Here is a 13643-nt window from a genome sequence, read left to right as displayed (position 1 = left end):
ACCTATTAAAAAAACTCGACCTCCACTGATCTTAACCACATCTGAGTTTTCATTTTAAGCATCACTTCTTACTTAAAACCTTTCAAATCACTTCCATTCTAAACCCTGCTAAAATCAGCCACCTTTTTTGATACCTGCTGTTCTCACTATAGAGCAACCAAAATTCTTTACTACAGGCCCTTGCTCAGTATCTTCTTCAAAATACTGTTAGTTCTCATAAACAGAGGTCATGTATTACATATCTTTGTAGTCTCAACAAATAATACATTATCTGAAACATGCTAGAGACTCAGTGCTTGTTAAACTCTGAACTGGGAAGCTGGGGATCCACACAGAGCTTCTTTCTGTGTCACCATTGTGGTAAATTGCATTAATGGCTCCAGGTCTTTACCTCTCCTTGTATTCACACCCTTTGCTGTGTAATTTGGTAGTGTCCTTCTGGCACAGAGTAGAGACATAGTTCCATGCCAGTTGAGTCAGCCATATGGCTTACTTAAGCCAAGGGGATGTAAGCAGATGTGCAGCAAGCAGAGTCTCAAAAAAAGCTTGGGCTGGTAGGATAGTTCACTCTTGTGCTTCGACTATCACCATGAAAATTATATACTCAGACTAGCCCATTGGTCCCCAGAGAAAGATGAGACAAATAGGGCTGAGCTGCCCCAGCTAAGCTATCTAGTCAAGCCCAGGCTACAGCAGAGTCATAAATGAACCTAGCCAGGATCAGCCAAGCCTCTAGCTTGTAATTGCTGAGCTAAATAAATGCTATTTTTGTTACTGTTTTTTTTTGTGCTGTACTGTTGTAGTTATGGTTAACTAATTTGCACGCTTTCTAAACTCCCTTTCCTTGTATTTCTATGCTGGTTATGAGAAGGGTCTTCAAAGCTGGTTTGATATCAAATGAGTCACTATTCAGTGCCATAACTTGGAATTGGTAGATCTGATTCTTATGTTCCAATGGTAATGCCTTTATATTTCATGGTAAGATTCTGTGGCATTATAAAGAAATGTAAAGATATTTGTGTTTAGAATTCCAACCAACCAATTCTATTAAAAAAAAATCATCAGGACAACCTCCCACCCCCAAATGGGCATTTTTTTCCCCCTGTAGCAATAAAATCTAATACTTTTCCCTTTGAATGTTCTTTGTCTGCAGCAGTCACTTTTTTTTTTTTTTTTTTTTTTTAGCAGTCACTTTTATTGTAAAGAAAATGCAAACCTTGCTTTCCTTTGAAAGGAATGTTTGGTAAGTACTTATTATGTGGCACATACTTTGCTGGGCTTTTACACAAATATCTTATTATTCTGTTTTATGATTTTATGAAATACCAATGTACAGATGATTGAACTGGGACTGTGGTTAAGCAACTTGTCTTAATTCATTAATAAGTGGTGGAAATGTCATTGAAATATATGATTTTTTAACTCCAAATCCAATACTCTTTTAGTATATTACATTGCATTTCTGGTTGCTTTTAATATTGAAATTTTAAGTGATGTAGAAATAAGCAAACATTTCTTGAAAGTATTGGTTCCTTTGAGGACATGAGAATGAAAGAAATGTGGCTTGAGGGCTTGTTTCAGGCCACCTTCTACGTATCAAACTTACATGCCACTAGCAGCCACCATAGTTGGTATTATGACAAAGTGGCTACTACAAATTGAGATTTTTCTCTAAATTGATGTCCAGGTTTCCCAACATAATTTATTAAATATAATTCCATTTGTTTTGTTGCTACTGACTTATCAAATAAAGATTTATTGGCCTCTTTCAGTTTCTTCACCTGTAAAAGTAAGGTTATGAGCAATACTTGCCCCATAGGGATAATGAGGATTAAACAGAACTAGCATAAAGTAATTGCTTAATGCATGCTGTCTAATTTACTTAAATTTTGTCTGTTCTTTGCAATGCTGCTCAACTGGTTGGTTTTAAATCCAGTTGCAAACCATTGTGTAAACATTGCTAGATTATATGCCTTAAATGTAGAGTGATGTTCTCTCTCTCATATCTAATGAAAATATCATTGCCATTTGGATATTATACTTTTCTGATTTATTACAGTGTGTCCAGGAACTCCAAGGTCAAGTTTTAAGTCCTTGCACCTCATCTTAGGACTAGGATCGGTATCAACCGACCTTCTTTACAGAAGGATGTTGGTTAGCTTTCTCCTCTAAAGCTGCCATTACCCACCTTATTCTGAAGGCTGTTTTCCTTCTTGACAGGCACCAGAGTGGCTCATTTGTCGCCCTCAAAATAAAGATGCTGCCTTTTTCAGTATCCCTGGAAAGCAAGCATCCTAATTTTAAATATTAAATAAATAAAACCTGTTAACCACTTTGGGAAGCAGACAGAAAGGTAGAAAAATAAAATGTTAAGAAAAGGAAAATTTAAAAAATGTTCCCTTATCTTTCTTGAGATGGTAACTAGAATTGCACTGTTTTTACTCTCCTAATCTTCTTTAGTTAAGAGAGGGGAACATCTTTCAGAAAGCTCAGATATTATGCAACCAAGTAAAACAACCAAACCAAAACAAACGAAAAACTAGTACTCATCACCTATTCTTGCTGCAATAGTTTAATCTCAGCGTAACCAAGCTTTTGGATTTGGTTCATAGGAAATAGATGTGGCAGTCAAATTCTAAGAGGGCCACCAAAGATCCCTCTTCCTGGTATTCACAGCCTTCTGTAATCCACTCTCCTTGAGTAACTTAACTTCCAAACAATAGAGTATCATGATGTAAATTATAAAGATCCTTACGTTGGTCCTGCTGCTAGCCAACTTGCTCCCTTGCTAACTTTGATTGAAGCAATTTTCTATGTCAGGGAGCCCCACAAGGAAGAAAAAAAAAATGATGGCAGCCCTGGCCAACAGCCAGCTAGGAACTGAGGTCCTTAATCCAACTATCAAAAAGAACTGACTATTACGAAAGCGAGCTTGAAAATGCATCCTTTCCCAGTCCAGCCTTCAAATCAGACCCCGGTCTTGGCAGTCACCTTGATTGCTGCCTCATAGTAAACAAAGAAGCAAAGGATCCAGCTAAGCTGTGGCAAGATTACTCACTTACAGAAAATTTGAGATAATCAATGTGTTATCTTAAGCCACTAGGTATTGGGGTAATTTATTAAACAACAATAGACAACTAATACAGTACGGTTATAGGCATATGTTCTACAAATATAAAATGGGGGTATTTCAAGTTCTGGACTGGCCAACACACTTCAGAGTCAATGATATTAAAAAAAGAGATGAAGGAACTGTTCTAGATTAAGAGACCAAAGAGGCATGTAAATAAATAAATAAATACAATACATGAACTTTGATTATTTAGATCCTTTAGAACAAGAGGTTTTTAAAAATGTTTTTATTCTTAGAAAATGCATAATGAAGTATTTACTTGATAAGAGTGATATTTGTAACTTATTTTTAAATAATGTCAAAAGAAAGTATTAACTATCGGGATAAAGCAAATACGGCAAAATGTTAACAACTGCAGAACCCAGTTGGCAAGTCCATGAGTGTTCACTGTACTTTCAATTTTTCTGTCTCTATGAACATTTTCATTAAAATATTGAAAAGAAACATGAAAAAGTGATATTAAATGGGAGAGTCTTCAAAATTGTATTTATAATCACAACCACACTGTGTGCTGTAAGACCGAATGTGCCCCCTCAAAATTCAGATATTGAAACCTAATCCCCTGTGTGATAGTATTTGGAGGTGGAGGTCACAAGAGTGGAACCCTCATGAATGAGGAGTCCCTAGTGAGCTCCCTGCTCCCTTCTTCATGTAAGGACACAGGGAGAAGACAGCATCTAAGGACCAGGAAGTGGGCGCTCAAAAAACACCAAATATGCCAGCACCTTCATTTTGTACTTCCCAGCCTCTAGAACTGTGAGAAATAAATGTTTGTTGTTTAAGCCACCCAATCTATGGTATTTCTGTTGTAGCAGCCAGACTGAGACACAGTGTATAATTTTCTATAGGAAAGTGCATTAGAAATTAGAAGAATTATAAATTATTTTCTAAAAGGATTTAATAACATCTCCTAATCTCAGGTGGGTAAGGTATATCTTAAGACCTCTAGGAAGGATGATAATGTCACAAATGATCCTCTATACATTTGATTATTTCTTCACAAAATAACCATAAGATACACAGTAATAACTGCTAAGTAAGCTATAACCCAGTCTTATCCCCAGAAATATCTTTGTGAAAGAGTTTGTCTCTAGTTATGCTGCTTCCATCATTTAAGAAGATTGAGGTAGATTAAAAATTTTATTGCATTGCTAGTTAGTTATAAATTCAGCTAGTTGTGGGGAAAAAATCACAATAACATGCTCATTTAAAAAAATGTAATGCCAGAGGGAATATAATAGTTATGAAATAGAGACAATGATAACTTAGCTCTTTCGCTGGCAATTGTTTCTAATGCAATATGAAGGACATTAATTCTAAGACTTAGCACTGGAGGTGATTTGGCAATATGTATCAAGTTTAAAAAATGAGCATTCACTTGACCCACCAATTCCAAGTATAACATGTAGCCTAAGAACTAGTAAGACACTTGTGAGATACACTATAGCACTGCTTGATAGCTGAAAATTGGAAACAATGTCAGATAATAGGAAATGGGTGCATCCAAATAATGCAAATTATATTTATTAAGGTGGAAGTATGTATACTATATATCAAGTTTAAAATCAGTTTACTGAATGATGTGTATCAATCTTTTTTTAAACATGTTTACATACCAACTGATACAGCACAAGATGTCTCTGGGTAGTGGAATTACAGGCAATTTTTAGTTAACGTATGTGTTTTATTCAATGAATTTGTATTTTTATATTAAGAATAAGGTATTGAGGGAATCATGGAAAAAAGTAACTAAAGAAGAAAAAATATTTAAAATAATTAAATCACCACCTAACACTTTCAAGTGGGAATTTTGTTCCTTTTTTGCTAAACTATATTTTGTTAATTTTTCTTCAGTAAACATGAGATAACAGTATAAGTGGTTATAAAAAGGCTTGTACAGTAATAAGAAGCAAAGTGTTTACCATTTGCCACCCCTTACATTTTGGAGAGTAAACTCTTATTGTTAACCAAGCCTCTACATCCTACCATTATTCAAAGGTAACTAGTATTTCAAAATATTGCAGATAAATTGCACTTACACTTGCACCCTAAACATGACAGGTTTACAAGAAAGCAGTGTATTTGTAATGGAACTAGGCTGGCTTGGGTTATACTCAGTATACACTCAGGTTATATAACTTTGTCATTTAACTTTGACTTAGCCCCCTAAATACCAATTCAACAAAAAGTAAAGCATGGGTAACTAATGGAACCAGCAAACAGAATATTTAAAGTCTGGGTACATGCTAGAAAATTGCAATTTAATACTTAGCAAAATATACATCCTGTCGATTTATATTTTAGCCATTCTCTTTTGATGTTCCAAAAGTTATTCCTTGGATTAATCTAGACAATTGAAACCATTTCCTCCCTTATTGGGGAAAAACTGTTCTTCTTAGACTGCAATTTGGCAGTAAGCCAAGAAATTCATAGTTCTATATACCATAAACGTTGGGTACACTGCTCACTAATTTAGGCTAAGTACTTGTGAAAAGATCTCACCAACTTTTCAGAATAAGAATAGTTACACTTATGTAATTGAAGTTCTCTTAGAGACAATAAAATATGTAATTAATGGGATGGTTCAATCTTTGTGTTAGTTGCTAGGATGTTCATACACAAATTTGTGACTTCCCTCCTCCCAGCCCCCCAGGAGGTATAGACTCTTCCTTTTTTCCATCATGATTCATCCCACTATCTTTACTTCTGCAACGAGATAACTTTGCCTTACATTTAAGAGGATTTGGGAGGTAAATATCAAAGTGTTAATTAGCACAGTACCTGGACCATGTTAGGGGCTTAAAAACACTAATTTCCCGTATCAGTCTCTGGACTTGCAAATGACAGTTTGATGTATTCTTGCTCCAACAATTGTTGGATAATATTCAACACATTCCAAGTTCTCTCTGATATAATGGAAATGATCAAAAATAAACAATCAAATATGAAACTAGAATGAACAATGAGTTACTCAAATAGTGAAGAGCAAAAGAAACTAGATCACAAGCCTGTAGTCAATTCGAGGCTTCATCTGTCTGAACTGATACATAATCTAATACAGCTCAGTAATTTGTTTTTATTACTTCATCTAAAAATGAGCCATCAAACTTTCTATTTACAAAGGACTTAAGTGAAGACATTATTTTATATCTTTTCAATATATGGAATAATTTATAACAAACTTAATTTAAAACATTCTAAAGTAGTTGTCCTAAAACAAGACCTTAAAATGAATCAGTGCTGTCGACAGAATCCAACAATGAAAATGAGTAGAGCAGAAACTAAATAAAAGACAATCATCAACAATTAACAGTTTGAGGTATATACGTAGTAAAAAAAAAAAAGATTATATAAATAAAAGCCCTTATCTTCTCCCAGGTGGCCAAGGTAATTACACCACTGTGGTGGTTTTGTTGTTGCTGATCATAGCTCATTATTAATGCTAAACTCTTAAACTCGTAAAAACCTACCGTTACACAGGAAAAATCTCACACTTCATCAGTGCAAAAATTTTATTTCTCCTTTGTTTCCCCTTCTTCCCCACTTCACAAGTTCTGAAATTTTACTTAATCCACAGCATTCGTTTTTATCATCTGTTATCAGTCATGTAAAATGTGAGGAAAAAAAAACCCACTATCAATTTAAAATCTCAGTCCCCTATCTCACTGTTATAGCAAATTTAGGATAAGTCTACAGCACTCACTTACTTTAGCTGGTTCTGATACCGAGGCATACTTTTTTATTTGAGAATCAACACCTAAAGACTTGGCTAATTGTACAGCATTTGAATCATCACTGATAAGTGTCCCAAGAGCCACAAGAAGTCTAAAAGTGGCTTCTAGGTCTTGTACAACTTCCAAGACTGTGCTAATTACTGACAAACATTGAGCTTTCCCTTCAATGTTGTGGTCTTTATGAAAACAAACAGAATAGTTCAGGGTCAGTGTAGCCAGAGCAATGTGAATGTTCTTATTGCTCCCTGATTTCAGTTCTATTGCATAGGACATGAGTGATTCCCTCTGGGACAGCATGAGCTTTTGTCCTGCCTGGCCAGCAAAACAATTGCAAAAAGTCCTGAGAGCAAGCAGCTGGTTTGCTGGCTTTCCTTTAGGGTTCAGAAGACTGATAAGATGGCTGCTGAACTGAGTCCCTTCTTTCTCATTGCAGAAGTTCTCATTCACACTGGGATGTTTAATTGACAACCGAAGAATGTCAAGTGCAGGAAAGACAATATCTATTAAAAAGAATAATTCATTAATGTTAAAAAATTTAAAATGTTAAAAATCATATGTCTGCTTTACAAAATGCGTCTATTTCTGAAACATCTGTTAACTGATTTTTTCTCTTTATAGAGATTGGATTTATTACTACAAGACAGATAGATAGATAGACAGATAGATAGATACTTTAAAAATACAGTCTCTCTCCTGGGTTATTGAAATAGCTTGATATACAGTGAGTATTCAATAAATCCTTATGGAAAGAATAGGATTGGAACCTTGCTTTTAAAAAATCCTAAAACAAGACCAAAGAGGGAAAGTTCTTTACAGAAGAATTTCAGTTGACAAATGCTAATAAGATGCTTACATGGGTTGGTGGAGAGCTTTATATTTAAGGAGTTGGGTAGACACCATCTGAATAAATGCACTAAACAATCTTAGCATCAATAAAAGTGAAGACAGCAGAAATTATAGGCTCTGTGATATAAAGGTAGTATGTAGCATCATTTATAAAGGATATTCACCTGAAAAAAAACTATTGAACCAGATTTTAATTATGTCTAGCAGGAAAAACAGAGATACAAGAACACGGTATGAGATCAGCCAAATCCAAAATATGGGACATTTTGTAGGAAAAATGTTTAATTCCAATAAATCAATTATGTGAAAAAATAATAGGGAAGAGGCCACTTTTGGAATAAAGAAGAATTAAGTAAATTAACTAGATCAAAGAAAAAATACTTATAGCAAATGTTTGTAGCCTATGGTTAACAGGTCACAAAGAGTTTCTTGGATAGCTTGCAGGGGATCCAGAAATGCTCTGAAACAGCATACAGAATGGTCCATGTATGGGGATCATTACATTACCTTCAGATTCTCATAAGGTGTGTAACCAAAGCAAGACTATGAATTACAGTGCTACAATGGATCCTTTCGTGAAGTTTTTCACGATGCCAATTTCAACTACCCATGTTAACTTTTATTTAATCTAGAAACACCAGTAGTATGGATAGAAATAAAAAGATATACTTTCTGTTTTCTAGTTACATTTTAAAGAATGTTTCTGTACCTTCAGGCCAGTTAACAGCTTTCCACAAAATCTGAAGTTGCTGGGCTGTGGGTTTTTCTGAAGAATTATTACATATTAGAGATAGTATCTTTTCAAGAAGTACCAAGTCATCCTCAGTTAACTTCTTCTCTTCAGAGGCAGTTCCATTAAGTTCCTTCAGTTTACCTACAACCCAAATCCAAACCTTCAATATTCTCTGACTGTAGTTAGCCAGATACAACACATCAATGCCAATACTTTCAATAAGAGTACGCTACTACACACCACAGGGAGGTAAGACTTTACAGCAATTATCGAAGACCATAAAATAAGAATAGGCCTGTGAGTATTTTTAAGCTGAGCACAATATAGAAAAAAAAGGTTATTGTGATGATTTTTATTTTACCTATTATCTTCTAAGATCTTCTAAAGCTTTCTGCTTTGAATAAGTTTTGAGTATATCATATTTGTTATCATTTTGAATGGTTTTCAAAGCAGTATTGTATATCATATATACCCAAGTACAAGTCAATCCCCTACTTTCTCAGTGAGAAAATTTGTAACTTTTAGCCAACTTATGTCAACTTCTACAACTGCCAGTAAAAAATAGTCAAAAAGTTAAATGTGTATTTATAATATTTAATTTATTGAGTTCATCTGCACATTTGACATCACATTATTTTTAAAACATAATTAATGGAAACACTGCCTTTCCACCATATTCACATTTTATGAAACAATTTCTTTCAAACTCTTCACAAGCATCTTCACTATCAGCATCCTTGTCAACATTAATGCTACTGTGAGTCATCTAACACTATTTCCTCAAAAATCTTTATCTAAAGGAATAAAAAAGCCCAAATTCCCACCACAAAAGGTTTAAGATAAACTGTCCAACAAGTGTACAAATTTTTATCAGTCATAACTGGAAACTGAGACCTATTTCACTATTCTTTGGCACTAACAATTGCTTAACACTAACAATTATTAAAACAAAGTTTATTTAAAGAATGCAAAAAGTGAGAGTCCTTTTATATCTGTACAAGAGTTTAAAAATGTCAGGTTGTCTTAAAGTGCATACATTTCTTTACTGTTCAAAATAAAGCAATTAAGCAAACACCTATGAGGAATTTTTATTAAGATAGTATGAAGGATAATGACCAATCCCCCTGCCCCCATACAAAAAACACCACCACCCCTGCCTCATATTCAGGTATGTATGTTATCTTATCTTAATTAACTCGCACCAGAATCTTGGGGCAGAGCTAGTAATACTCTTAGTCAAAAACAAACAAACAAAAAACAAACAAAAATACCTAGTCATTTTGTTTTGACAAAAATACCTAGTCACTTTGTTTTGAGAAAAAAAATTTAACAGAAAAAGGAATCAAAACCAACTGAGCAGTTTCACTTCTATAGATAAGATCTTTATTTTTTTAAATGCTTTACTCAGTTGTTTTCATTATTTTTCCCCCTGAAAACAGTAAGAACTTGGAGGACTGGATTTATATATTTCTCCAATAGTTTTCTCCTCATTAAAGTCATCATAAAGCCTTTACCTTATATTTGTATAAGGTTTGTTATAAAGTATTAGGTCCATTATCAGATTGTGTATTTTTAGTTGACTCCAGTCTGTGATAGCAAAATACAAGTCTCTACTTTGCAATCACCCAGTTCCCAGCACATGCTTAGGGGAGAAATAGCCTTGAGAGCATTTTAAAGAGTCTGTAGGTATGTGAGGAAACTATCTGATTACAATACACTTACCTAATATTTGCGTAGGGTTTGCTTGGTCAAAAGTGACAGCCTCTTTTTTAGGAAAATAAATATTCACTGTCCTAGATGCAGCAGATTGGTAGGCGCTGCTCCCTATTTACAGAACAGAAGATGAAAATCATACGGAGTTGTCAAAACTGAGACTTCTCTAACTGACTCTTGTTTTCAAAATTCTTGAGATATGTAACTATTCAGTGCATGCAATAAAATTACAAGCAACTTCAGAAAAAAAGGAAAGGAAAATAAATCTGTAAGATTGTTTATATTGTTTATATTGGTTGATATAATAAATTTTAGCTTTTGGAATGGGAGCATAAGTATAAAACAAAGCCTTTCCATTTCATATTTTCTATATCTTTCATATTTTTAGATTCAATCTAAATTAAAAGTTTTGAAAAGATCAAAGAATACAAAACAATTGTGAAACTTTCCATTCCCTTCTTTGTAGGCATAATGATCTCTCTTGTCTCATTCCAAATGATGTAACAAGCACTGTCATTTCCTACATCTTTTTTATAAGTTACCCCCAACCAAGCTGTAAGTTCCTGAAAGTCCTGATCTATTATATTATATGTATTTACTTCTTAAGTCCCTGAGGTAGTTACTGACCCTCAATATCTGATCAACAAAAACTGCCACAAGATGAAAATTCAGCAATACGAAGTGAGCAAACCTACTTCAAACCATAATCTAAATCTAATTTATGTCTTACTTTCATTTCAAATCTTAATTTATACAACATTTTTGTTCTGATGTAAAATTAAGGTATTTTGTAAAAAAATGAGTAAAACATTTTAATCTTCTGAGTATATTAGAAATATAAAGGGGAAGGTAGATAAATGAGAAAGTATACAAAATTAATTCTAATTGCTTACAAAGCATAACATATTTATTGACCTGGTCAAAGACACTGCCTGCACTCCTGGTCGTTAGTCTAGTTATGGTAAGAAGATTGCAAACTGAATATCATCCAAACAATTAAGTACACTGAAAAGTTCTCTGAAGGAAAAGTATAGGATGCATTGAGGCTTATGACAGAGTAGAGGATCTAGCAAGGGGCACATATGAGTGTCCAAGAAAATTCCACCAAGTTCATTTAACAAATACTATATTGCAAAATTAAATAAGAAAAAGGAGGAAAAAAAACCTAAACAATAACTTGTGGTCTAAATAACAAATCAAAAGGTGCAAATATTCATATTCCAAAAGAGAACACCATGTACCGAACTCCTGAGGTAGAAAACAGCATACCATGCTAAAGACACTGATGCAGGCCAGTTCAATAGGAATAAGGCAGAGAGGAATGTGATTTACAAGAGAAAATGGTCAGTGGGAAGCTGTGAAAGGGTTTAATCAAAAGAGGGGCATAAACAGAGTTAGACTGTAAAAAAGATTGCTGGCTGCAGTATGGACCACTGAGAGACCAACTGGAGGCTGTTATTTCACTAGTCTAGGTGAGAGATGATAGTAGCTTAGATAAGGTATACCAAAGTCCAGTACACACACCAAAGTGTTACTTTAACTTCTGAGAAATGGGAGGAAGCACTGTTAAAGATTCTTCTGTAATACCACAGGTACAACCAACATTACTAAGCATTTATTCTGTATAAAATAATTTACATATATTTTGTAATTTTAAACTCTTAATTCTAAGAAGTAGATATTTCAACTTTACAGATGGGTAAAAGAAGCCCAGAAACAGAATGACGTGCTCAAGGCCAAACACATAAAAAGTAGCAGAATAGAGGTTTGAATCTCAGCATTCTCACTCCAGAGTCCTTGATCTTCTTTTGGGGGGCAGGCAGAGTCCTTGATCTTAATTACTATGTTATACTTCACTACTGTCAGCCAATGTTACTTTCACAATAAAAAAAAAAATAGCTTACAAAATTATGTACCAAGTTAGTTCTTAAGTAAAATGGTAGGTTTATGAATATTTATTTCATTATGCTCAATAACCTATATGTCACACATATTCTCTTGTATAAAATAATAAGTAGGGAAATACATATGCCAAGAAATCTGTCAAGCTTGCAAAAGATGAACCACAAACTTAGTTTTGTGTTTTACTGTTAGCCAATACACAGGAAAATGCATGCCTGCACATAGTCAACAATAATCAACATGTAAGATGTGTATCTGAGTCAGGCTAGATACTAAGAATAAAAAAATTAGTTGCTCAGGAGAAAGCCAAAGAGTCCAGGTCTAAATCATAAAAGTAAATTCTCTTCTGAGTCCTCTTAAAGAGAACAATGTGTAAGGTAGTGAACAATATTCTAGACACATTAAGCAAGAGTGAAGGGGAAGAGATTGGAATAAATTCAGATTTTGTAAGGATAGTGAGGAAACCAGCCTTAACACACTAGAATAGCAGTTTTCAATCCTGGCTGCACGTGAAAAAATTAAAACACTACCAATGCTAAGGCCCCAACCCAGAGCAACATTAGAGCAAGTAAGCATCACTGAAGATGAGGCTGAAGGACTTTTAAGCTCCCCAGATAATTCTAATATGTGGCAATGACACAATTCTAAGAACGCTCTAAAAGCCAGGTCAAGAAGTTTGGTCTTGATCTACTGTATAAAAAGTTTTCCAGCAAGAAAAAGATGCCAATTTCCTTAATCTTTCATTATATAAAAGTTTAACGAATTAAAAAAAAAAAAAAGAAAAGGAAATGAAAAGTGTGTACCTGTAAATGGATCAACTCCTGCCATGGTAGTTCCCATACCTGCAGACCCTGGCACATACCGACCACCACCTGAAATGCAATGATACTCTTAGTAAGCACAAGGAAACAGTAACTTATAAAGTTCAAACTGCTTTGAATGACATCTTAGTCAAAGGGCTGTAGATTTAATACAGAAAAATGCCTATGACAATGCCTGGCATGTAGTTAGATCCCAGTAAAATGTTAGCCAGAAAAGTAATTCTTAGGCAATAAAATATCAACATTAAATGGCTAATACACTATATAGAAGTTTAATGAGTTACACAAGTTTTAATAGATTGGAGAGAGAGAAAGTCAAAGGCTTCCATAATGAAATGTGAACACTATTCTAGTGAAATATTACCTGACACATAAGACTAACAGACAAGAACCTAGGTAAGAGTTAGATGTGCTATGATAAAGCCCAGACTCACACTTGAGAATATCTGTAGTTGCTTTATGGAAAATTGAAAGAAAGAAACAGGAAAAACAAGTGCAGAGAGAGAATCAGCAGGATTTAGAGATGTTCAGGGTCCTGGATCAGCCTTTGTGGGAAGAAGAGAGATGAACTATTGTTCTAGCTCCTCTGAGTTTACTATCCAAGAGTTGGTGTAACCAGTGTAACACATATAGAAAAAGCAAATGAAACTAAAAAAACAAAACTGTAGATGTAAACAGTATTCATTAAAATAATAGAGAACACAGAATAAGTGCATTTGCTGAGTTTTTAACTATATGCTGCCTAGCATGCTAAGCCTCTT

General features: G+C 34.3%; 2 protein-coding genes across 2 annotated transcripts in view; one reads left to right on the top strand and one right to left on the bottom strand.

Moving 5' to 3' along the window:
- Nucleotides 1-13643, top strand: part of IFT74 (intraflagellar transport 74) — a 110792-nt gene that overhangs the window by 2458 nt on the left and 94691 nt on the right. Inside the window, exon 2 of the mRNA XM_072959288.1 lies at nt 1186-1243. The gene's annotated coding sequence lies outside the window, so the exon portion shown is untranslated. The remainder of the gene's footprint in view (nt 1-1185; nt 1244-13643) is intronic.
- PLAA (phospholipase A2 activating protein) overlaps nt 6632-13643 on the bottom strand; it is a 33450-nt gene continuing 26438 nt past the window's right edge. The window contains exons 11-14 of the mRNA XM_006214476.4: nt 12865-12933; nt 10169-10270; nt 8423-8587; nt 6632-7367 (exon numbers count right to left, since the gene is read on the bottom strand). Coding sequence (XP_006214538.1) covers nt 6802-7367; nt 8423-8587; nt 10169-10270; nt 12865-12933 — 902 coding nt within the window. The 3' untranslated portion in view covers nt 6632-6801. The remainder of the gene's footprint in view (nt 7368-8422; nt 8588-10168; nt 10271-12864; nt 12934-13643) is intronic.

This window comes from Vicugna pacos, chromosome 4, assembly GCF_048564905.1.
Source record: "Vicugna pacos chromosome 4, VicPac4, whole genome shotgun sequence".
Taxonomy (NCBI): Eukaryota; Metazoa; Chordata; class Mammalia; order Artiodactyla; family Camelidae; genus Vicugna; species Vicugna pacos.
This window is presented reverse-complemented; position numbering and strand designations above follow the sequence as displayed.